The sequence below is a fragment of the Hippichthys cyanospilos genome, chromosome 5 (genome assembly GCF_059441005.1).
Source record: "Hippichthys cyanospilos isolate Australia breed blue-spotted pipefish chromosome 5, RoL_Hcya_1.0, whole genome shotgun sequence".
In the NCBI taxonomy this organism is placed as follows: domain Eukaryota; kingdom Metazoa; phylum Chordata; class Actinopteri; order Syngnathiformes; family Syngnathidae; genus Hippichthys; species Hippichthys cyanospilos.
This window is the reverse complement of record NC_142373.1, coordinates 4,228,362-4,255,312: the sequence shown is the minus strand read 5'-3', so window position 1 is coordinate 4,255,312 and position 26,951 is coordinate 4,228,362. Positions and strand designations below refer to the sequence as shown.

At 39.2% G+C, this 26,951-nt stretch overlaps 1 protein-coding gene and 1 long non-coding RNA gene across 3 annotated transcripts in view; one reads left to right on the top strand and one right to left on the bottom strand.

The window, feature by feature from the left end:
* Positions 1 to 26,523, top strand: part of LOC148423210 (ganglioside-induced differentiation-associated protein 2-like) — a 29,426-nt gene extending 2,903 nt beyond the window's left edge. For both annotated transcript variants that reach the window (XM_088415548.1, XM_088415549.1), the window contains exons 5-14: positions 3,152 to 3,240; positions 4,034 to 4,110; positions 4,195 to 4,354; positions 10,475 to 10,625; positions 11,084 to 11,160; positions 11,899 to 11,975; positions 13,107 to 13,246; positions 16,210 to 16,264; positions 21,042 to 21,185; positions 25,157 to 26,523. In XM_088415548.1, coding sequence (XP_088271674.1) covers positions 3,152 to 3,240; positions 4,034 to 4,110; positions 4,195 to 4,354; positions 10,475 to 10,625; positions 11,084 to 11,160; positions 11,899 to 11,975; positions 13,107 to 13,246; positions 16,210 to 16,264; positions 21,042 to 21,185; positions 25,157 to 25,189 — 1,003 coding nt within the window. In that variant the 3' untranslated portion in view covers positions 25,190 to 26,523. The remainder of the gene's footprint in view (positions 1 to 3,151; positions 3,241 to 4,033; positions 4,111 to 4,194; positions 4,355 to 10,474; positions 10,626 to 11,083; positions 11,161 to 11,898; positions 11,976 to 13,106; positions 13,247 to 16,209; positions 16,265 to 21,041; positions 21,186 to 25,156) is intronic.
* LOC148423211 (uncharacterized) lies at positions 246 to 21,185 on the bottom strand. Its single transcript, XR_015865695.1, has 2 exons — positions 21,036 to 21,185; positions 246 to 740 (listed from the first exon to the last, which is right to left on the bottom strand). It is a non-coding gene; the product is annotated as an uncharacterized LOC148423211 (long non-coding RNA).
* Positions 26,524 to 26,951: the final 428 nt, after the last annotated feature.

The following is a 26,951-nucleotide window of genomic DNA, read 5'->3' as shown; positions in this document are numbered from 1 at the left end:
TGTAAATCATCATAGGATAAAACACAAGCACATGAAGCACAACATCCAGGCCTTATGATCACTGTTTGTTCTTTTATCTGGTGTAATCAGCATTTTCTTAAAATAACTAACGTATTCCTGATCAAATCTGAGACCATGGTCCTCATTAAGAAAAGGGTAGATTGCCCTCCAAGTCAAGGAGTTCAAGTATCTTGGGGTGTTGTTCACGACTGAGGCTAGGATGGAACAGGCGATGGACTGGTGAATCGTTGCGGCATCTGCTTTAATACAACTCTACTAGTCTGACGTGGTAAAGAAAGAGCTGAGCCGAAAGGCGAAGCTCTCGATAAGCTACATTCCTGCCCTTACCTATGGTTATGAGCTGTGGGTTGTGACCGAAAGAACGAGATCCCGGAATCAAGTGGCCAAAATGAGTTTCCTCCGCAGGCTTTCTGGGATCTCCCTTAGAAATAGGGTGAGAAGCTCGGTCACCAGGAAGGACTCAGTGTCAAGCCGCTTCCCCGCCCCGTTGAGAGGAGCCAGTTGAAGTAGCTCTGGCATCTGGTTAGGATGCCTCCCTGGTGAGGTGTTCCGGGCATGTCCCACCAGGAGGAGGTTCCGGGGACGACCCAGGACACACTGGTGAGACTATGCTTCTCTGGTGACCTGGGAATGCCTGTGGATCCTCCTGGAGGTGCTGGATGAAGGGGCCGGGCAGAGGGACATGTGGGCATCCCTGGTGAAGCTGCTGCCCCTGCAACCTGAGTTTGGATAACATCAGAAGGTCCAAATCAAAATCCTTAATTTTTAATGTTCAATTAAATCTTACTTTAATAATGTGTGCTTTTAATTTGGAAGGCTCAATATATTTCTGTTTTCTGTTTTTTTTATCTCCCTGAAACTGATTAGCTTGCGTCTTGCATCGTTTCATGTCTCATTGCACGGAACACGTCCTGTAGATGTCGCCCTATCACCCAATCACGCAAACATCATCGCACTGCAATTCAAATCGCTTGGCTGGGCCGCGTTTGTGCAACCATACACAAATGCGACATTTAATCTGCAGAAAAATAGAGTGAATAGTAAAGGGAGAGTTACCTTAAAATTAATTGGAATTAGACTGGAACAAGATCAGAAGGTGAAACAAGGAGATTGAAATAAATACCTTAATCTCTGAAATTTGCTCAAATCGGTCCTACACGGCAGACAACTTTCATTTTCACTGAAGCTACTCCATAATCCACAAAGACATTTACAAGCAACCAAAAGATTTGGATCGTTTCAGCGGTTGCGTCACGTTGACAGACGCCCTTTCTTATAAACACAGTTTGGCGCGTGTTTCGCCATGCCGATGCAGTTCATGCGTTGGTCATGTGTTTGTTTTAAAGCGGTATGCAGCGGTTGTTCTATGACCTAGGCACATACATCGACCCATCACAAACGGAATGATTTTTTTGTTTCAAAAGATTTTTTTTTTTTTTCCACATATCGATTACCTGACCAATGTGTCCATTTAAAAAATTAAATGTGGATTTTGACCTTGAAAGTTTGCTTTTGGATAAATGAATAATCACAAGTCGGTATTTTAGATTCCACTGCGTAAAAATTTGAAAACCAGAAATATCGTACATCATCATAGGAAAATGTTTAATTCTCCAAATTGACCAAACCTTTAATTAAAGATCCCAAACATTTATTAAATTCAGCGGTGTGGACTAAACACTACTAAGTGACAGTATGGCTCTGCATGCAATTATCTGTTTTTCTATTGTGTTTGGAAGCACTGTCAAAGAAACTTGTAGGACCGTTGGATGAAAAAAAGTTAAAGTTGTATTACAGTTAGTCAAGATTTTAAAGTCCCAAATGACTTAGCCTCGAACTATTCTGCTTGTGTTGTTTAAAATAGAATTTTAGTTTATATAGGATCTCAGAATCAACTGTCATCCCCACAATATTTGTTCAAATATTGTGATGGTTATACATAAAAAGTAATAAAACACTCTCTCTCTCAGCTCAAATCATAAATGTCTAAGGGTAGTTAATATTTCCGAATATACCTTACATGGTATACAGTGGTATTAAAAAATTTGGCCACGCCTGATCATTTTCAAGATTTTCCTTTATGAATCATTGATAGTTCGACAATCAACAATTTCCGTAAAATATATCATATAGCAGATAAACACAGTGATATTTGAGAAGTAAAATGAAGTTTATAGGATTTACAGAAAGTGTGCAATAATTACTTAAACAAAAGTAGTCAGGTGCATACATTTGTGCACCCTTGTTGTTTTATTGATTTGAATAACTTTAGCGCTAATATTGGGGGGATTATTTGGCAAGCTCATTGGAGTTAGAGTTTTATTACTTTTTATGATCCTTTTGTAACAAGAAGTATATGTAGTATATAATATAGTATATAAACATAATGTAATGTGTTACAAAGTAACAGCAAGCCTGACAGTGGCTAGCAAACAGCTAACATAGGAGTCTAGATCTTCATTAATAAATTAGCGGTAACCGTCACAGAAGGTCCAAATCAAAATCCTCAGTTGGCAAGGAGCAGGGTTAATATTTACAGTGATCCTTCATTTTTAGTAGCCCCCCTCACCCAATTTTCATGCCTGGTCATTTGGGTACCTGATTTTTTTTTTTTTTTTTTTTAATTGTGAAATTAATTCTAGGCCGACTTTCTAAGACAAATATTGCTGCAGTATACATACTGACTTAAATCGTATCCTATTAACCTTATACAGTAACTGTACTGTTGTCCTTTTCATTCCCATCCATTTGGCTGTTGGCTCACAGAGTGGTTAGATTACCGGCACCCTGAAGTCTAATTAGTGAAGCTTGTAGTTGACCAAACATGATAACAATTAGAGTTTATACTTGAAATTCCAATTTATTACAAAAGTAAACTAGGTAAGAGATTTACAACACTTTGAGCTCAGCTGCTCCATTCGATCCTCTGTCACAGTGTGTGTAACTTTGAGGAAGCACAGCTCTCGTGCACACATACAAGACTCCTGGTGCGACCATGGGAGTTGGGGAGTTGAGAAAAAGTGTTCGAAAATTGCTTTATGGCATTAGACTTCAGCGCGTCCTCAGTGTGACAAAGGTAAAATCTTACAAAACCTGGGTGTTGACATGTCCATTGTCTCCTCAAAACAAGGGAACAGTCGATGACATCTGTTGGCCTCAGCGTAGTGACCACCGCCAAACGAGGATACCCGCTGGAGGACGCCACGCATATCGCCTTTAGTAAGATGCACAAATGTTTTATAAATAATAAATAGGGATGGTTGCACTAGTGGGGAATATCTCTGTGGTATTTTCGGTTGGAAATTGCAGCATCAAATTTTTAGACCATTATTGGATAAAGAGATGCATCTTGTATGTAGAGTGAATAACACTACCGGTAGTCTATACACCCTTGTTTTATATGCCAGATTTTTGTTGTATCGAAAAATGAGAGCGATAAATCATTTTAAACTTTTTTCATCCCTAATGTGAACAGAAACCTTACATTGCTTATAATTGTTTTCTATTTACGTTCATCCCCTGAGAGAGGAAGAAATACATAACTATCCATTAAAGCAATATGTCTTAAACATCTTTCTTGTATTCTTTTAAAAAATTTGGGAACGTACCTCCAAATTCTTGGTTTAAGCTTTAAGATCAGGTGGTAAAAATGTTATAAAAGGCCTAGTAGAACAGTCGAACATTTTAGGGTTTTAATTTTCGTTATGGTAAATAGTGGTGGGTGTGTGATGACTCCCATAGACAATGAGTTTGAATGTAATCAGTTAATTCTGAACACAGGCCACTTCATCATTAATACACTGTAAGGTTTTGCAAAGTGCCTAGTCTTACATTATTATGTCAGTTATTTGAACATCTTTTGTATTTTTTATTTTTGTTGACTAGAAGTCACATTCATGTGGGTAAAAGTTTGCCAGTATCGTTGTCTTTTTTGGGTTTTTTTTAATCACAAAAACCTGACATTTGAGCTTGGGCTTTGTAGAGTTATTTTAGCTTCTATTCTTGTCCACAGGAACAGTACGCAGGTTCCTGGAGAAGCATGGAAGCAATATAGAAGCAGTAGTGTTTGCTGTGTCTGAAACAGAGGAGGTTTGTCTAACTTTGGTCAATCTCTACATTCTGTGTGGGGAGGACTTCTACACGTTGTTCTTATCCATTTGTGTGATTCTGTAGGCAGTGTACAAGAAATTGCTGCCTCTCTACTATCCTCGGTCTGACGAGGAGGAGAGGGTGTGTCTGCCTCTTGTGCCGGCTGATATCGGCAACTCGGAGGGCGAGCCTGTTGTACCTGAGAGGCAAATCCGAATTGCAGAGAAACCGGGAAGCTTGGACGGTAAAAAAATAGTCCCACTCAATGGACGCTTCTATATTTTAAAATTGCTCAAATGTAGCGAACCACAAAATAACTCTTCGACATTTCATTACACAAGTGTTTGGAACAACACAAATAGGAGCTCTTAGTTCCTTCCACAAAGAAATCTGTGTGCTGTTATATTATTGTGACCCTGAACACAAAATAGGCTGCAACCAAGATGACTTTCATAATTGAGATGGAGTTTGCAGGTTTTTAACTGCAAGCACGGTTTGAATGGAGCCTCACCTGACTCCCCATACTATCAATGACCAAAGTCATGCACCTCACTGATGTGAAAATGCCGAGACATTTGTAAACCAGACAACAAAGCCACAGTTTCTACCATGGTGGCATGACTTTTTTCTGATATGAAACTGTGAGCGATTCAAACATAAATGTTATTTGGGAATGGACGATGAAATCTGACCCTCAGGTGTCCCATACAGGGCTGCCTGCAGATTTTTGACTTGTCCCTCATGTGTTGCAGGCAGGGAATTTGAAAGGAAGAACCTGGAGAAAAAATAACCAAAACATTTTAAGATTCGGAGACAGCCTTGCAAACACAACCGTGAAGCCCACTCAACGACACACAGACACACACACAATAGTTGTTCTGATCACGGCATGTGCTACAGATCTCAATTGCCTGGGATCCCGGGTGACAATGGGCACACCTGAAAAATACAGGTGATTGGGAAGGAAGATGAAGACATGACTTGCCCTCAATTTAGCTTTGCCAAGTAACTATATTTACAATTTATTCCATCCATGCATCCGTTTTTTACTGCTCTTCCAGGATCAGGTCGCAGGGGCACCTGCTTTAACAGTGAAGGCCAGACTTCCCTCTCTCCAGCCAGTTCGTCACGCTCCTTTCTGAGGCATTCCCAGGCCAGCCGAGAGACATAGGCTACGTTCAGGCAGCAGGGCTTTATGCTGATTTCCAAATTGTGAAATTGATTTTTTGTGACGTCGTTCACATTTCAAAATACTGTACATGTGACTTCTTTGTGACCTGTATGTGACCTGTTTGTGAACTATAATGGCCCAAAACTGTCATGCATGCACATTGAGGACACCATGATGACATGCATGGCCAGCGTGCTTAACGTCAGTGTTTATGGAAGTGCCACAATGGATGGCTGAATTGAGTACCTGGCAATGTAGAAATTGCTGTAATACCAAAGCCAGAATATTTTCAATGTTTTATTGAATTTTAGGAGGAAATTGAACAGGAAAAGGGTTTCTGACCATAGCATTTGGTGAAAAGGTGGCAACAGTTTCTGTGCAGAGGAACTTGTAGGTGCAAAGTCAAAGCCAAGAGTGGTGGGAGAGAGATGTGCTTCCTTTTACTGACAGCAAGTTTATACACAACTTTCACAGTTGCAGGTCAGATGAAAGCGACTTGGCCATTCAGACTGAAGTAGGATGACAGAAAGCTAGGATATGGAGATCGACCGATATGGGTTTTAGGGCCATACTCCTTAGTAAAGGTAGCCCAAGTGCAGGTCAGATGAAAGCGACTTGGCCATTCAGACTGAAGTAGGATGACAGAAAGCTTGGATATGGAGATCGACCGATATGGGTTTTAGGGCCATACTCCTTAGTAAAGGTAGCCCAGGCTAGGCTAGCTTAGCTTTCTTCGTAGTTTTTTGATTATCTCCAGCTTCGTTTCCATATACATCATCTTCTTACTTCTCTCTTTAACATCACTGGCAACCTTGGGAGTTATGGATAACCAATTCAACATTCAATTAAGCACGGAAATGCATAATAAATACGATATTGAATGCACTCTCACACAAGATCAAGTCTTTAGGCAGCCATCTTTGTGACCCCGTGCGCCGACCAATAGCAGACCAGCATCTTAGTCACCTCATCATGCTGACCAAAAGTAGACCGGTATTTTAGGGAGTCGAGACGCTGAACAATGGCAGACCAGCATTGTAGTGACGCATTGCAGCGGAGGCAGTTTGACGGCAACAGAAAATAAGTGCAATTACCTTAAAACGCCTCCCTCAAGAGCAGGGGTGGGCAATTCCAGGCCACGGGGGCCGGTGTCCTGCATGTTTTCCCGTTCTCTCTCTCAAACACACCTGATTCAAATGATTAGGATTATTTTCAAGCTCCATCAGAGCTTGTTGGTTAGCTAATGGTTTAAATCAGGTGTGTTAGGGAGAGAAAACTGGAAAACATGCAGGACACTGGCCCTCGAGGGCCGAAACTGCCCACTCCTGCTCAAGAGAGAGGCAAAACAACAAACACAACCAACTCCACAGGTCATGACAGTTGAGAGGCTCGGCTGCATCAGAGCCGAAATAACCCAGTTTTACTGTAGTGTTCTCAATTTAAGTGTTGGTGACACCAAGTTAAACCACAATTATGAAGACCCTTGGTTCATTCTCTGCTTCAATTGCCTTCATTGATCATCTGTGGTGAAAACTTGAATTACAAACGACGTTATAAAAAAACAATTCACCAAAAATATGCGTCAATTTCGATACTCATATGTGTGAAATATAATAAAATGAAATTTATGGCATATAATTAACTGAGGATGGTTTCAGATAGTGTTGCCATGCTGTTTGATGATGCGGCTGTCTGCAAACCGGAAATGGAAATGCATCATCGGCAAACCCGGAAGTACTTTTATTGGCAAAACCCTTCCTTTACAATATAGAAACTGTTTTCTTAGCATTATTTGAAACAAAAATACATCCCGCTGAATCAGCCTTAAAGGCATTTACATTGATTCCTTCATATCGGCCGGTCGGACTTAAAAAGGGTCAATACCAATATATGCTTGGCCCGGCTGATACGTTGATCTCTAATGGCGATTGGTTTCAGAACCACATAACCAAGCGGCCTAGGTCACATTTGAAAAAAATTGGATCTGTGTTTTTCAAGCTAGCGCTGAAAGATTACAGGTCACATAGGGGCAAAATTAGAATTGGGTCACTTCAAACTGCTTTCTAAATGTAGCAATAGTCTCTCCTACATGTCCTGGATTGTCCCTGGAGCGTTCCCCCAGTGTGACATGCTAATGCTGGAACATTGAGCTTCTTACCCTATCTGCAGGAAAGTCCATACACCCTGTGGAGGAAACTCAGTTTGGCCTCTTGTATTTTGGGTTCTTATTCTTTTGGTCATGACCCACAGCTCGTGACCATAGGTGAAGGTAGGAATGTAGCTCATTCGGTAAATTGAGAGCTTTGCTCTTCAATTAAGGTCCTTCACCACCACAACAAACCGGTACAGAGTCTAAGCACACCGCAGTGATCCATCTGTCGATCTCTTGCACTACCATAGCTGTTTCCTGAGATATTTGAACTCCTTCACTTTTAGCAGGATCTCACGCCCAACCCAGAGAAGGCAAGCCACTCCTTTCCAGCTGAAGAACATGACCTCAAATTTGGAGGTGCTGAGCTTCATCCCAACCGCTTCACACTATGCTGCAAACTACTCCAGTGAGAGTTGAAGATCATGGCTTAATCATGCTTAAAAAGCAGAAATGCAGTACTGAGTTCACCAAACCGGACCCTATCACTGCTTTGACTCCACTTTGAAATTCTGTCCATGAAAGTAATGAACAGAATCAGTGACAAAGGGAACCCTTGGCGGAGTTAGTTACTGTTGGGCAATGCGAACCAAATGCTGACATTGTTGGAATTCCCCCATGACTCATGCCATCCATCCTAAGTCGAGGTCAGCAGCAGCACCCCATCTCCACCGATATCAATGGTGCATCGCTTCTTTCCCTCAAGATGCTAGATGGTGACCCAGAATTTCTTCAAAGCCATCTGAAAGTAATTCTGTATGGCCTCACAGACCTCCTCCCATGCCTGTGTTTTTGTCTAGGTGACACCCAAAGCCATATTTTGCCAGGCCAGTAGGTACACGTCAGGTATCTCCAGAATTCCACAGGCAAAAGGGACCTTCTTCAGGTTGATAGCATCCTTTACAGCTGGTGTCCACCATCGGTCTCTGGGATTGCCGCTATGACAGCCACTGGCCTACTTACGGCCACAACAATTGGCCGCCTCGACAATGTCCTCTGCCTCCCTCAGGACTTGGAAAAAGTTCCATCGGTGAGAGTTGGAACTTTGTACAACAAGGGATGCTTCTAAATGGTCCCAGCAGACCCTGACAAAACGCTAGGGCCTGAATCTTCGGACCAGCATCTTCTCCCGCCATTAAAGCCAACACACTACCAGGTGGTAATCAGTTGGCAGCTCCGCCCTTCTCTTCACTCGAGTGTCCAAAACCAAACAAAAAGAGAACATGCAATCTCACACCGGTAGGCTGGAGTCAACCTCTGCACTAACCAGTCTGTCACTGTGCAATCTGTCACTGTGCAACACTGAACGTTGTCAAACGTAGCAATTTTTTTTCTTTTACGTCTGTCACTATCTGTCAGGGCTTGAAATTGGTCATCAACAGGTTCATAATTAGTTGTCACCATTATCGCAAGGAACATTAAATTTGAAATATGCCCAATACGGTACAAAGAAAATTCTCTCTGCCAAACATGCAACACTTGAAGTTGAACAAAGAAAAAAGTTAGTCTCTTACTCAAACATCAACATGTCTCTGTCAGGCGTTGTGGTCAAAGAAGCCCAGAATACTCTGGGGCATTGGATTTTCAACAGAAATGATGGACTGCTCACGCAGCTCCCGTGGCTTTATGTGGAGCTCACGTGTTGGGTAAAGGTCAAACAAAAACACCAGGTGCCCACTGGTTTCGGACATGCTCCACTTGACTTATTTAAATGCTATTAGAAGATGTTGTTTGCGAGAACTTCTTTTTAATTTTCTCAGCTTTAACTTCCCTTATTGCAAAGCTTTCTCAACTTGTTTGACATAAAACATGTTTTTATGTTAAAAACACAATAGAAATGTGCCGATAGTTTTCTCTTTACAACACTTATTCAACATGTAGTACGGGTTCCAACACTTATAAAGACCTAGTTTGTTACATATCATGACATATGAAACATGTGCCTTTAAACTCAATTCATGTGTAAAATGTGTTAAACAAATGAAAGGTAGTTACTGAATGTATGTCGCAGCACTGTTATGTAAGTAAATATTTCTAAAAGCAAGCAAGTTTGTGAAATTTCATATTTACTCTTCACGGAGAGAAACCTGTTTGGCCACACTTCACTTCACAATCTCTTGTTTCCTTTTTATCTCAGAAGTGCCAAACAGGTGGTGGTGTGCGACCAATTCAGAACATGGGCAGAAAATGTCTTAATTTTGATAATAAATTAACACCAATAAACAGGGTATCTCAAAAAGAATACACCAAAGTTACCACGTTGCTAAACATATTGCATTTTGTTGTAAAGAGATGCATTACTATACATTAAACAAAACAAACTACCACAGAAGTCCAACTTTATTCAACTTCAATTCAAATTCCATTCATAAGGTGCACCTGATTATAAGGCACACTGTTTGTTTTAATTAAAGATTTGAGTGTGCCTTATAAATAGTGTGTAAAATTTTAAATGTTTTTGGTTAAAACAAACATTTTTACACACTTTTACACAATTACATGACAAAGTACATAAAGCAGTAGTTATTCTAACCAGTTTAAAAAAAAAAAAATGAAAAGGGACTGACTCCCTCACACAGTCTTTAGTGTGAATGCATGCCATTGGTGTTCTTCAGTGAGATTCTAATTCCCCAAGACATTGAATATTGGGTTTTCATTATCGGTAACCTAATAAACATCCAAACTACAAGAAATAACGTTAATATAAATAACGTAAATACATATTACCCTCCTCTGTGATAAATTCATAGGTGAAGTGACTGGAAAAAATGTTTTTTTACATTACCATTTTTTTTTTTACATTTTTACATTGACTTTTACATTTACCATTTTTATATTAGTCAGCAAAGTAGCCATTTAAAGAAATTGGATGTGAAAAATTTGGCAGTGACCGTGCTAGTGAAACATCTGGACACCTACACAAACTGACGTCATGTCAAGTCTGAGAACATTATTCTTTGCCTTACTGTATCACACCTATTTATTTATTTTTTAACAATTTTATGTATAAATCAACTATAAAAGTTGTCTGCTTTTTGGAATAGATGATTCAGAGGAAGACAATCTGGAATCTGATCTGGGCCAGGTGGGCAATCATGCCTTTGCCCGAATGGAGGGCGATGTCGACAAGCAACGCAAGCTGATCCTGCAGGGACACATATCCGATGCAGCCATGCAAAAGCAGCACCAGAGAAAGTAAGAGCAGCAGTAACAACAAAACTGAAAGTGCTGCCAATAGCTCCTAGCAACACACATCACATTTCTAGCATCAAGCCAAGGAACAACACAAAGACAATCAAGCATATCTTCCTAATGAAGTTGAAATGGCTCGTTTTGTTTGATGGAACGATTGATTTCACAACACGTTTTTGTTTTTTGTTTTTCCCCTTGGCCACCCTTTTTCTGAAATAAATTTTATGTCCTAACCACTGAGGGCTAGGATCCCATTGACATCACTTTGTTTCTTATTCCAGCAACTAAAGCACTTTTTGGAAGACTGTGCATACTCAAAAACTCACCAAACTTTGCAAACTCGTGCATCACAGTAAAGATGTGTGTATTTACTAACTTGTTATACAAGACAGATGGTTCATCTGGGCATCGGTGGACAAAAAATTGCTGATTCTCCTACTTTTTGTGTGTCTCTTTTCTAGCTACAACCGCTGGTTGTGTCGGGCCAGAGCAGAGGACCTCTCTGATATCGCTGCCCTGAAAGCATTATATCAGACAGGTACTGTTGTGGAGTCTTGTGTGTGTGTCTGCAAAAGTAGGGCTGAAGCCAGCCATTGACTTATCCACTTCCACCAATGCAAAATATTTTCAATAGAGGGCAGTGTTGCTGCACATTTTACATTGTGGGAGATTGAATCCATATTTCTGTACTGTGGTGCCCCGTGCGTATGCGCCCCATTCAGCAAAATAGTGACAGTTTACACAACAACGGGAGATACCTTTTTTTTTTGCCACATGATTCTTTATGACTAGACTATTAGCTTTGTCTTAACCCCATTGTGGAAGGGACCATTATCTGTCCGCCAATCATTACACTGTCTAGCTATGCCTACGCAGTTTCAAGTTCCGCCGCTTTAGATACCCTACGCTACATGATCGCTATTGGTTGTTTCAAGAACGCGCACAACTTTAATTTGAAAGACATTCATGTAGTAGTTTGTGTGTGTGCCATGCAGTCGAGAGGTTCAGGGGTTTGAATCTTGAAAATAATACTCCTAGATGGCATTTGCAAATTGCTTCGAGGCCCCAATTATTTCTCACGAAGCACTTGAGGACCCACAGCACCCTCCTCTAGAAAATGAATGGATACATAGTGTTCATGCAATTTAAATTTGAATGACTAACACCACAGTGATGTACTGTATTAGAAACCACATAAACCTGTCTTATCTAAGAATCATGTTAAAACTTCTTTAATCGATATGTCATATGTGTGACCTTTTCTTTTTGTTTCCAGGCGTGGACATGTGTGGCAGGACGGTGATGGTTGTGGTGGGAAGAAACATTCCAGTGACTCTAATAGACCTTGAGAAGGTGCCATTTTCCTGTTACTATGACCTTTTTCCGTAAGAGTCCATGAAAAAAAATCCAATCTTTGTAATCTCCCATATATATTGGATGTTCGGAGGGGCCGTAGGCGCAATATGGCAGCCTGGCCTGTCAGCCTGCCCCAGGGCAGCTGTGTCTAAACAATGTAGTTTACCACGACTGGTGTGTGAGTGCTTTTTGGTAAATGAGTTGTCAGCATGAGCCCTTTGAGTACTTAAGGGTGATCGAAAAGTGCTATAAAGTGCAATTTCCATTTACCGTACAGGCATGTTACTGAGGAAAAAAATCTAAACTGTGTTGAACCAATAATGTCATCAAAATGTATTCTCGTTATGCATTCAAATGCATTTTAAGTAAAATACCCATGATAAAACTTTCTGGTCACCACTAGGCCACACCAAAGGTCAAACAAACAAAAATCGAAAATCAAATTTAGACATTGTAATATTAAGGTGTTGAAAAACACATACACACCTATCATTATTAAAACAAAACAAATTTTGGCAAGTGATGTCTCATAAATTAATTGTAAACTTAATAGAATTATTTTTTGGGGGGTGAGGCCAAGGATATATTTAGCTCAATTTCATCTGTATACATGCTCATATTTCAAAGTTTCATACATTTTCAATATGCACACTACATGTTATGCAAAAAAAAAAAAAAAAATCCCTTTGGCTTGCTGCTTTTTTTTTGTCTGCTTTCCAGTAGTTTTATTTTTATTGAATTTCCTTGATAATGCATGCTCCACAATCTTTATGATAATAATAACATTCAAAATTGCTTTTAATTGCAAACGTCATTCATCAACCTGAAGAATATATCAAACAATAAAATGGAAGTAGCTATGTTTTATAGATCTTATTAGAATTTGAGATCACACTAATAATCATTGACTGTCATTTTACTGCAAAATTAAGTCAAATGTTTTTGAGACACCATGTATGGAGTGGAGAACGTTTTATCTTTAAAAAAAAAAAAATCTTATTTTCAGATTAAGAATTTTATTTTAGGGTCCCAGGTACAACTACTAAACAACAACTAAAATGCAATTAAAAATATTCCATATGCTGTAGAATGTTTTAATCAAATGAGTTTTTTTTTGTGTTCTTACAGGCCTTGCTGTATTTCATACACGTCATGGACCACATTGCTGTAAAAGAGTATGTGATGGTTTACTTTCACACGCTGACGGGCGAACACAACCACCTGGACACGGAATTCCTCAAAAACCTCCATGGCATTGTCGACTCAAAGTAAGTGTGTAATGCCCACCTTGCTCACGTAACTCTGATTGACATTAGTTTACAAAGTACAGAAGCCTGTGTTCTTTTCATTGACACTGATTCAATTGTTTTTATTGATTTATTTATTTTTTGCCCTCACATCTATTTAACCCTTGTGCACAGAATTTGATTTAACGACCAGTGTCACCTTTTTGACCACTTTGGCGAAAGGAGTTTTGAAGCATGTTACGAAGTCATTTATGAATATTCTTTTTTCTTTCAATCCCTCAAAATATTCAGTGGCATCAGATCTATCCATACATATGTAGGTTTTTACTTATTTATTCAGGCCCCCCCAACATTCATTATAAGTGCAACAAAGGCGACTGAAAAAAATGAAAGGGGCTGCATCAAAAAAAAGAAAAATTTTATAACACGTATTATAGCTTTGAATATGTCATCAACTCATAACAAAACAAATTCTGTTAATGGCTTTTGAGGTGTGATAAACTTTGTCATTTATGAGTATTCTTTTCTTTCAACCTCTCAAAAAATTCAGTGGCATCAGATCAATCCATACATATGTTGTTTTTCATTTACTTGTTTATCCCCCACACCCCAGTACAATATACGTGCAAAAAACTGACTTTGAAAAAACTTAAAGGGGCTGTATCAAAAATAATGTTGTTTTTTTTTTTTTTTTTTAATATTTTCCCATGACACGATCAAACTTTGAATATGTCATTAACTCATAATATAGCAAAAATAATCCAAGCATGTAAATATTTGGGGCAGTGGCATTTATACTAAAAAAAATCCTCCTCGAACATTTTTTTAACCAAGACGGCCGATGGCTTTTGAGTTTTTTCAACTATACTCATAATGTTCAGTAGCATCAGAGCCATCCATAATTGTTTTTTTTTTATGTTTTATTTTCATCCCACCCCAAGACAATTTAAGTTTAAAAATGTGACTTTCGAAAAAAAAAAACATCAAAAGGGCTGTATTAAAAAAAAAAAGCCCCCAAAAATCTCTTTGATTGCATGTTTTATATAACACATTATAGCTTTGACAAAAAAATTCTACGCAAACCCATTTATTGGCAATGTCAGTTATACTGAAAAAGTATTCTCTTGGACACAATTTGGACGTTTTTGAGGACATATAATTTGTAAATATTTTCTTCTTTCCACCACTCAAAATGTTTAGTGGCATCAGACCCATCCATAAATATATAGTATTGGCCGTAGGGAAGCACCCTGTGTGCAACGAAAATAGTATTGTTAAGATGATTACTCTGTATAATTCTTATATTGTTTGTATGTCCGACTTGAAAATGTTTTACAAGATTACTAATGGGGTGAAAAGGCCATTACGACACAACGAAGACAAATTCAGAATTAATAAAATTCATGTAGAGAACAGCAAGAAGTACTAATGTTTACTCTTTTACTTGGTTTTTAATCCTTTCCCCCTCAAATTCAGTGTTTCATTCAAGTCAAGACATGCCTGCTTAAATGAATCAAATCAAACTTATGTGCACTTTTCATGAATAAAATGCGGATAAGAAGACAATCTTGTTTTACAATCCACACCACGGAGAATCAAACCTATATGCACTTTTCATCAATAAAATAGTTGATTCTCATCTGTATGGTGTGCAACATAAATAAAAATTGTATTCTCATCTGCGTGGTTCAACTACAAAGCGCCTCGTTGCATTTTTATTTATGAAAAATGCATACAAGTAAAAAAGTGTGATTTGAGAATGATCCATTTATTCTTTTACAAATGAGTAGAACTTATTTTCTCAATATTGTAGCTGCTTTCAAAACATGCAATACATAAAATATCTGTAATTAAATAACTGCAAATATGTTTTGAGGCCTTTTCCCATTTATTTCAATGGCGAACCAGTTATCGCTCCCAGAAAGGCTTAATGTCTTGCTGAGCATTATCCTGTGCAAAAATGCAAACCGTTACTGCAGTATCACGTCTGATTCAGCATACTTGTTGCATATTTGTATCAAAGAGGTTTCTGTGTTGACTACAGTAGATTTCTTTGCTTCCTAGTTTCTGAAGAAAGCCGTCTCATCCTGTTGTCACTGTTCTGTGTTATTGACGTACCATTGCAGAATCAATGGTACAAAGGCAAATGCCTAAATTCATTATTAGATGACTTTGAAGATAGTTTTAGAAGTTTTATAGGCTTGTAACAGTGGTCATGCAGCAGGACACAGCAATAGTGTATTTTTTTGCAACTTTTGGTGTGCCTGCTCTATATAAGTTGATTCTTCAGTGGGTGGTCTTTTAAAGCATTTCTGAAGCTTAAGAATCCCAGGAGGAGGTCAGCATTATTCCTCTGCTAACTATCAAGCTCCTTCTATCCATCCAACCAACCTCTGCTGTGTTCTCCATATTACTCACCAGGATCTCACTCTTCCATAAATACTTCTAACCCGCAAAAGAAGGATTGCCATGTGGGCTTACCTCGGTGTGTGGTGGGTTGTAATTCAAACTCTCAAACAGTGTTCTGGCTCACTTGCCGGGAGAAGTGAGCCCATGCATGGTGTGTTTCAACCCATCTTGCCTGTTCCCTATGCTTCAGAGGTCTTCTGGCTCTAGGCCGCCTGAACTGGCAGACATGAACCTGCCGACCCACAATGTTTCCAGTTATTACTGGCTGTGTTGGGAGGCATAAGAGCTTGACCTTTTTTGTGTTGTAGCATAAAAACAAGCCATTCTCTCAACTCTTATATTGTTAGGAGAGCTTTGAATGTCATAGTATTGAAGCATACGGTATCTATCTCTCTCTCTCTCTCTCTCTCTCTTTTATATATATATATATATATATATATATATATATATATATATATAATATATATAAACATTTACAGCAACGTATGTTGTATGTATGTATTTTGGTCTTACTCCAGACCTGTTCTTAACCAAGAAACTTTGTAACTCTCAATTTTCTCTTTCATATGGTCAAGGTTTAAGAAGAATATACAGGCCTTCTACTTTGTTCATCCAACATTTCGAGCCAAGGTGAGAGTTATCATCCATTTATCCATCCATTTTTTATAGCCAGAGGTGCACATAATTTTTTTTTGTATGTATGTGATTTACCTTTTTTCTCATATACCATTGATGTTTGACAGTATGGAATCTCCTATGTTCACTGTGACACATCAAAACATTAAGTCAAGCAGGCAAGAAATGTCCAGTGCAAAGATATCATGACAGCAGGTGAAGCCATTTTGGAGGAACCTCCCCACAGTCCAGCCAGGTGTTCAGACCCCCCCCCCAAAAAAAAACATAGGTCGTTGCTCATAACTCGCAATGGTCCAACAAATTATCGCTCACCATTCATCCAATCCCCTCTCCGAACCGGGAGCAGAGGGCAGGGAAAAGAGGAGCAAAGCTGAAGACAGACCCATTAACTACATGCCTGGTGTTTAAATGTGTTTTTAGTCGGGATTGAAAGATTTCTACTGATGGGGCTAGGGGAACTTCCATTAATAGGGCAATCCAGAGTACTGGCGCACAAATGGAAAAAGCCCTTGATCTCACGGACTTCTCTTTAGCCTGTGGGTTCGATAACAAACCGGCATGTTGACCGAAGTTGTCGGGACGGAACATATTATGATACTAAGTCGACGAGATCGGAAGGCACTAAACCATGTAAAATGTTATCAGTAATTAACAACACCTTAAAATCACATCTTAAGGTGTATTGGAAGCCAATGCAGGTCAGCTAGTGTCGGAGTAATATGATCGAACTTTCTCGTCCTTGTCAAGAGTAGCTGCTGCATTTTGTACAGACTGCAGACTTTTGAAGCCCAGAAAACAAAATGTTATAATAGTCAAGGCGTGACGTAACAAATGCATGAATTAATGTTTCAGCATCGCGAGGAGACAGAAAAGGGCAAATTTTATCGATATTGTAAAGGTGAAAAAAAGCCTTTCTCGCCGTGTTCTTAACATGTGTTTGAAAAGAGAGTTGAGTCAAGTATCACGCCGGTGTTTTTTGCAACTCTATTTTGGGCAATAGTACAGATATCAAGGTTCAAAGTTGTATTCTTAGACAAGTGCTGATGATAAACAGGGCCAATAATTAACATCTCTGTTTGACTAGGGTTAAGAAGCAGAAAATTGGAAGACATCCATTGTTTAATCTCGGCAAGGCAGGCCTCCAGGTTGTAGCACTTCCACGGATCCGTTATTTCTAAAGACATGAATAGTTGGGTATCATCAGCATAGCAATGAAAACTAATAGCATGTTTAAGTATAATATCGCCAAGAGGGATCATGTAGATATTACACAGTAAAGGACCAATTACCGACTCCTGCGGGACACCACATGAAACAGAAAAAGATTCAGAGATCGCATTGCCATGAGAGACACCATGCATCCTTCCGCAGATGTAAGATTTGAACCAAGAAAGTGCTGATCCCAAGATACTAACACATGATTCAAGACGTTCTATAAGAATATGATGATCAACATTGTCAAATGCGGCACTAAGGTCAAGCAATAATAATATTGATGAGATGTTTGAATCCATGGCTAGGAGAAGAACATTTCACTTTTACAAGGGCTGTCTCAGTTGAGTGGTTAGCTCTAAATCCTGACTGACGGAGTTCAAATCTACTGTTATCAATCATGTAATTACTAAGCTGCTGTGCTATAATTTTCTGAAGAATTTTTGCAATAAATGGAAGATGTGACACTGGTCTATAATTAAAGAGATTTTCAATATCTAGGTGAGGTTTCTTAATTAATGGTTGAATGACGGCCGTCTTAAAAGCTTCTAGTACAATGCCAGAGGAGAGCGACAGATTGATAATATTCAAGGCGGATCATCCTAAAATCGGGACTAAGTCTTTAACGAGTTTGCCTGGAAGCGGGTCGAGCATGCAGGATGTCTGCTTTGCTGCTTTGACGGGGTGTGTAAGACACTCCAGGGATACTAAATCAAACTGGGACAGGGTTACCAGACTTTCATGAACCTGATTGTCCAAACTAGCATCAGCAATCACAGAACCAGAGAGGGTAAGTGGCGCTGCCTTTTTTTTTTGTTTTTAATTTCGTCTCTTATTAGCTGAATCTGCTGAATATAAAATTGCATGAAATCGTGTGCTGAATGGCGGGAGCTATGATTAATCTGCTGCTGTTGCGTTAGCTTTGCTACAGTATCAAATAAATATTTAGGGTTGTATTTATTAAGACCAATCATTTTGGAAAAATAATTTGTTTTAGCCAGCCTAAGAGCCTCTTTATATTTCAGCAAGCTATCGCACCAGGCCTCGAGTTTGGTTGTTCGCCATTTACGCTCAAGTTTTCTACTTATCAATTTAAGCATGCATGTTTCATCTGCAATCCATGGTGTGCCGCTTCAGACTAGTTTTAAATTTCAACGGTGCTATGGAGTTTAGGGAATTTAAAAGAACTGTATTGAAATCGTTTGTGAGCTTGCCAATTGAACCAATAAAAGAAGGAAAAGACGTTGTTGCCCAAGGCAGTAGTTCAGAAAGCGCAGCCGTGGTTGATGAGTTAAGATTATGGCTCTTATAATCTTGGTTGTGGTCACTAAGACCACACTGAGCCAGGAATTTGAACGTTATAAGATAATGATCGGACATAGCATTAGTGTACGGCGATATTGTGACATTTGAGGCAGTTAGGCCACGGGTTAACACTAAATCTAAGATAAGGTAAAAACCAAATACATTGATTATTGCTTGAAATGCTACAGTAAGTGGCTCTGACAGGGAGTTCTTTTGAATATTGAAGTCACCCATAATGAATATATTATTCACATGAGTTATTAAATCAGTCATAAGTTCAGGGAAATCATCTAAAAACCCAGAATATGGACCGGAAGAATGGTAAATAACTGCTACATACAATGTTGGTGAGGAGCTGGATCGCATAACAAGAGCCTCAAATGTCTTGAAGGTGTGAGTAATGACAATGTAATGACCCATGCGGTGGCCGGGGGTGTGTGGCATCGTTACGGTGGCACGGCACACAGCGGTGCATTATGTGATTTCTGTCTGGCATGCGTACCTGCGTAAAACTTATGTGCATGCCTGTCTATAGCTGCTTATCCTCACTAGGGTCGCCAGTGTACAAAAGAAATTAAAATTAGGTTTTATTGTCTTTGGAATAAAATTTTGACCCAGAAGCAGACAGGAAACTAAAGCGGAGAAGTAATAAGTCTTTGTGCACAAAAAGTCCAACTTAACTACAGTGAGCGTCAAAAACTAGAACTGACTACGAAATAGGACTCTGAAAACTTACTAGACTTGGGAGTAACTCGTAAGACATTGCAAATTTGACATAATGTTTTGACGTGTCACAGAGAACATAGAAGATTACATACTGTCAGACATCAATCGTACAGTATATGAGAAAAAAGGTCATTTAGTCCCATTGTTTAGTACTAATCAAAAGCAGATTTATTTTTTCCTTTGGTGACATTTGTTTTACACTGTACTTTCTGCAAACAAACTATTTTTTATAAATACATGGATGTGTGTGATGGTCAGTATTCCCTTTGGACAGAATTCCTACGTGCTACATTCTTGTTCTGCATTTTTTTGCTGTTATTAGTGCTACAAAATAATTTTGTGTATGAAGAAAAGCTCACTTGTTACATACAGTTCAGTTACATACAGTGTTGCGATGCACTGTTATATTTTAGAACAACATATGTGAATGCATATACATACAATGGACAGACAATGTACCGTATTTTTTGGACTATAAGCCGCTTATAATCCAGTGCGGCTTATCTTTGCAAGCAAATGTGTGTATCTGTTCGAGGTGTCAATTTGTGGAACTATCAAATAGAACTGAAAAGATGTGAATCAATGGCTATGCTCAAAAAGAGTTAAAACAATATATAATTAAAAAATATTTATGTCTATATTTAATAAGAGTATAAAATTTTGGGTAAATTTGTGATGTGTAAATTTTACATACAGTACACAGTATATATGATTTTATTCATGTATTTATGATTGTATATAATTATGTAGAATGTGTGATTATGTTCACTAAAATAAACTATCAAACAAAGGGAGAGATAAAAAGATGCAATTGAAGTATTGATTTCGATTTTGAACTGCTATTTAACGAACAGATGTCCATCCATCCATTTTCTATAAATATATTGGGACTAAACATGCAGGCATGTTCAGTTTGCTGTTGGCAGACAATTAAAAAAAACGTAACTAAAAAAATTAACTTCAGATACCATATTTTTGGGTAAAGATCTGATATTACTACCTGTGGCTCATAGTCAGGTGCGGCTTATCCGTGACAAAAGTCATTTTTTTGCTCATATTTTGCTTCTGCAGCTTATATACCGGTGCACTTTATATTCCGGAAAATACGGTACTTTGACTTCCCTGACCTGGAATCCGTTTGTGTGCATTCACACTTGCATTAACGTGATGGGCCAGTGTAGGAAACAAAACTTGGTCTGTTTCAAGTGAATCAAATTGTAGGCGTGAATCCACCCTAACGAACCATTAACAACAGCATAGAAATTGTTATGTCAAGCAGCAATCTAGTCACATCTGTATATATAGGACCTTATGTGTCAAAGGTGGTAAATGTATGAAAAAGACAAAAGATGAAAAATACAATGGAAAAAATACAAATGCATAACCATTTAGCAACTTGCATAGCGTGCATAGAAATGCATAGCATTTCATTACCGGTTTAATGTGCCATTCTCTAAATAAAGATTTCCTGTTAATGCAGCAATTGAAGCATTCTTGTGTCATATAACGCTATTGTCAATACCTGCAGGCGTCCACGTGGTTCTTCACCACCTTCAGCGTGTCTGGCATGAAGGACAAGGTGCGCTACATCGACAACTTACAGCAGCTCTTCAACTGCATCAGGCCGGAGCAGATTGACATCCCACCTTTTGTGCTGGAGTACGATACACGGGTGAGCGTCCACCCAGACACACACACACACACACACACGCACACACACGCACACACACGCACACACACACACACACACACTTTGATTACTTTGGTTAAGTTTAACGTAAATGTTCAAGAAGTTCCCATAAACAGTGAAAACAGTGTCAAACTGTTGCCAAAACCCTTTCTTAACTGACTCATAACATTTTAATATTTCTTAGCTAAGTTGAGTGTCTTTGAAAGACACCTCAAAGCCAGATCATGTAGTGGGTACACAAAAGTGTTTCTGGGGTAAAACTGTCATTTCGTGACATTTTGCAGGTACATTTATTTCTTTATAAAATTGGTAGTTATTTAAAGTTTCTCCTATTAGGTTCATTTTAATTCTGGTTAATTAATTAAGGTTCGTTTTAATGTTAGTATTTTGAATTCTTTGGGGGCCATCACTAACACAAACAAAAAGCAAAATACAGTTCAGTTCAAGTAATGCTTTAGATCACTTGTGCCAAAACTTGATTATGTCATGGGCCTGATCATAGCTATTGTTTCTATCAGAGGGTTGAAAACCTTACAAATGTGGTATCATCTATCATATGACATCTACACAATTCCCCTTGCAGTTGATTGTTATAACTACAGTATCGTTAACAAAAACTGCTATTGAAATTGGAACTGATTGAAATTTGTACACGTAAATAATATACAACTATGCAACATTCTCCCATGTGTGCATACTTTAAGTCATTTTTAAGCACTGGGAAATAAAGTAGTTTTCATTAAAAAAAAAAAAAAAAAAAAAAAACCTGCAAATGCTGATCTTTATGTCTCTTTGCTTAACTCAATCCCAAATCCCAACACACCCCCTAATCTGAGCTCTGTGCTATAGAACAGAATTCAGGAGTCTGTAGTGGGGCAATTTCAAAACAGTTGCCTCATGTTCTGGCAGTTACCCTAAAGCAAGGCTTTTTTCACTTAAACCTCATTAAGTTTGTTACCTTTGTTTTACCTCTTTATGGTGTAGAACCAGAAAATAATTATGAATGAGAACAGCAACAAACACTTCATTTGTCTGCGGAGGTGTTTCTTTTTGGTTGTGGGTGAGTTATCAGATGCTAAAATCATTCACTTTAAACATAATTATGCAGTGCTTGAGGCTGTGAAGAGCCAGCTTTGTTCTTCCAGTTGTTCAAATTGAAGCCTGTCACCTTGTTAGGAGAAAACCTTTTTCACTGGAGTGGGATTAGTCTGGATGTAGGCTGGCAACAAGAGATTTATTGTCATATGTATAGTTGTAAGAATGGAATTCTTATTCTGTTTCACTTAAATAAAAAATAAATATCAATAAACAACAAACAGAGATGATGGTGCTAATAATGCAGTACAGAATATCATGTAGTGCAAAATTTTAGTGCCAGATATTTTTTTTTGCATGCAGTGGGCGGCAGATTATTTTGTGAGGGATTTGTTGAGAATTTGTGGGTAGAAGCTGTTTGCTAGTCTGGCAGTCCTGGCCCTCAGGCTCCTGTAGCGTCTGCCTGATGGCAGCATGTTAAGATTGTTTTGTGGGTGTGTTTTGTCCTTGATGATGTTGCGTGTTCTCCGCAGAACCCTGGTGTGGTAAATATCCTGCAGTGAGGATAAGGCTCCTCCACAAATGCTCTGTGAGGACTTGATCACGCAGTGGAGAGCCTTCCTGACTTGTGCTGTGCCATTGCTGTATCAGACTATAATGGAGATGGAGGACACTGTGGATTGTGTATCTGCAGAAGTTGTCAAGAGTATTTGCTGACATGCCAAATGTCTTCAGTCTCCGCAGAAAGTACAGTCTCTGTTGGGACTTCTTGATGATCTGTCGAGTGTTGTGGGACCAGGTGAGATCCTCGCTGATGAGGTGGAGATTGTTGCTCCGACACCAGGCCACAAGGTCTGCCATGTCTTTCTTGTATTCTGTCTCATCCCCACCAGTGATCAAACCTATGACTGTAGTGTTGTCTGCATACTAAATTATGCTTGTGTTGTTTTGGGAGGCAACACATAGGTGGAGAGTGTGTAAAGCAGGGGTCTCTGCACACAACCCTGGGCTGTCCCAGTGCTTAAATTCCTGGTGCTGGATGTGCAATTGTGGACTCTGACTGATTGGTGTCTGCAGAGGTGGGGTGCCAGACCAAGAGCAAGGAGCTTGTCCTTCAGTTTGTCAGGGATGACTGTGTTAAATGCTGAGCTATAATCAACGAAGAGCATTCTTGCATCTTGGCTCACAATAATCTTATACTTGTTGTTGTGAGGTTCCGTAAAAACGTTCTGACATCGTTTTTGCCTTCAGTGGTGAGAAGACAACATATGAAATGCTTGCAATGTCAAACTCGCATGCAAAGATTTCTTGGATATATTGATAGGAATTCTTACAATGAGGGGGAAATAACACCTTTGAGGTGTTTAGGGTGGCAAATTAACATTGTAACATGGTGAAAAAATCCAAAAGTTGACCTTGAAACGTCAATGCAATTGCAGTATAGGTTCAATAAACTCAATCAATCAACATTAAACCATGCTGACCCTCTTATCCTCATTAGGGTCGCCGGCTTGCTGGTGCCTATCCCAGCAGTCGTTTGGCAGCAGGCGAGGGACACCCTGGACTGTTTGCCAGCCATTCGCAGGGCACACAGAGCAAACAACCATTCATACTTGCAATCACACCTAAGAACACATTAGCGTGTCCAATACACCTGCCATGCATGTTTTTGGAATAAGGAAGGAAGCCGGAAGAACCCACACAGGCTCAGGGAGAACATGCAATCTCCACACAAGAGGTGGATTTGAACTCAGGACTTTGAACTGTGAGGCGGACGTGCTAACCACTCTGCCCTAAGCTGCCACCCATTGACTGTTTGAACTCCAATTACTGTATTTTCCACACGGTAAGGTGCACCTAAAAGAAAAAAAAATTAAAAGCTGACAGTGCACCTTATAATCCAGTGCGCCTGATATACGGATCATATCATGTGCTAACTGCATAAACTGCTGACTCCTATGATCATTGAGTAGACATTTCCTTGAGCGCAGCTTCATCTAGTGGATACATAACAGAATGCAAATGCAGCCCTAGCCACTACGTAGCTTTGATTTCATGCGCACCTAAAAGCCTTAAATTTGTGTTGTGAAAACACCACCTCACTGACATTAAAAAATAAAACTGTTGTTTATTCATATTTGGAGTGTGAGAATGCTTATATTCTATTAATAATGTTTGAGTGACTTATCTGGTCATTGAGTTGACGTTCCTTTGAGCGCAGCTTCATCTAGTGAATACACAACAGAATGCAAATGCAGCCCCAGCCACCACTGTAGCTTTGATTCCATGTAGCTTTGATTCAATGCGCCATGTAATCATGTGCGCCTTATATACAAAATTTTTAAAAGCCAATAATTGAAGGTGCGCCTTATAATCCAGTGGGTCTTATAGTGCGAAAAATGCGATAGATTGCTTGTTTCGTTTACCCAGAGAAAGCAAACGCGTCACATCGACTTGGGCTGTGTACTTTTGCTAGCTCTGATTGCCTGGCTTTGTGGCACATTAGTAACGTGTGCCAAGCTGAGCACGGAGGGGACAAACCCAGAGCCAGCGTTTGACAGAGAGAGAGAGAGAGAGAGAGAGAGAGAGAGAGAGAGAGAGAGAGAGAGGTATTGAGCAAGCAATGACAGCTTTTGAGCGAGCAAAATCTTTTACTGTGCTCTAAATCTATCATTGCTGACAACTGTAGAAATCAAATTCATTATTGAAAAGATATTAACCGTTACTGCTAAAAATGGCTAAATAAGTGGGACTATCTCTAAAGTCTTGAATCTTTCTGGAGGTCCTCATTCTTACGTAAGTGGTTGGCTCTTCAACCATGTGCTTGGCCGACCAGAAAATAGACACCCTGATTATTTTTTTTTCATTGTCACTAAAATGGCTGTCATTCATGACTGTTTCTGTTCTCTCCTCTACAGGTGAACGGACGTTCCCAGTCTTCCGGTTTGTGATGGCCATTCTCAATCAGTTTGCAAGCCATTTGTGAACATTTGGGCTTGACTGCTGCCTCTATGTACCTGAGGGACTGATCCGTATTTTGGAGAGACTTTTTCTTAGTCCGCTTTTTGGTGCTTCTTGTATGGCTTCCACATCCTGGAAACCCTGGGAGGTCCACCATCCCATATGCCTCGAAGTTACCAGCATGACGTGGTAATAGACACCGAGCAAGAAAAAGATTTTGGGAGTGTGATGCTACATGACATTGAGAGAGTGTCATATCAAGTTCAAGTTGGAACTGACCACAAACCCATCACACTGCCAGATATTAAGCTGTTAGGATTTTCTGCAAGGTAGCACTGAATGTTTCCATTTTAACATCTATCAAAAAGATTTCCATTCATGCATCTCGAGGTGCTCCTATTTGATCACCTATGTTTTCACTTGTAGCGTGCTGTCATTTTAATCTCAATCATGTGAAATCACTTATTAGTCACCAAACTAGTTCTAATCCGACAATTTTTATCAAGTGACCTGAAGTGATACCCCAATGATAAAATTTTAACATTCTTTTCAGACTCTTCTAGATTTAACATTCTTCTATCAGATGTGATACATTTGTCATCAGGTAAGTTAGCTAACTCATAGCCAATTGTTAGTAAACCAAAGTCACATTCAAAGCGCTTTTACTTCTTCACCTTCAATGTTATTTCATGTCAGGCCGAGTGGCGCCTACTGCGCCAAGGCATTGGACTCTTATGACAGATTTATGGCTGCCATGCAGTTTGTTTAGGGTACACTAATCAAAATTCAGTAGTTTGCTTCCAAACTACATGATTGTCATCTGGACCTCTTCCATTCCATTTGGTTTTAATTAAAATGGCATCACTTAACTTCAGACTTTAGACCATGAAAGGGAATTGTCCTTGATTTTTCATCGACAATGACACTTTTGTTTGCTCACTTTAGTTAGTGTATTGCACATGTACAAGCACATTTTTGGAGTGTGGGGGGTGTGACAATAGAGGGGGCTATTTAATGAAAAATACAAAATAACTGAATACATTCCTTTGATTATGTGACATTTTGTTTGACAACATGGCCGTAACACATTTACAGCTATAAAAAGTCACATGACCTTCACACTGCTTGACACTTGAGACTGGACTCGAAGGTTGTGTTGATTCCCTGTAAGGTAATCAACACACAAGTTGTGAGATTTTTGTGAATTTTCTGTTTTCCTCAAAAATGTGAACGTGTGAATAAAATGTTGGAAACACTGGCGATTGCCGATAGTCTGAAACTAAATATGAGCCAAATCACCTTCTTGGAAATGTATCTTTTAAAACGTTGGCTTCATTTTATTTCAACTGTCAATTGTCAATCTTTTTTATTCTCTGATTAAAATAATCTGATGTGATTTGAATTTGTTATATTTCCCTATATTATGCTGGAAGACATTTTCAAGACAAAAATATGGAAATTAAGTTTTTAAAGATGACGAGAGTAGACAGGAGTACATGGAGATGCAACATACGTTGAAAGTCGAGGTGGCAAAGGCCAAATAAAGGTCTTATGGCCACTTGTGCGCTAGGTCGGACAGGAAAGCGGGACAGACTGACCTATACACGTTAGCAAGGCAGAGAGACAGTCGGTCAGGGTGCTCAATGACAGATGGAAACATCCTGCTCGATGCCAATAGTGGGAAGGAAAAATACTTTGAAGAGTAGACTACTGAGGAAAATGTGGTGACTGTGGTTGAAGTAGCAAAGATTG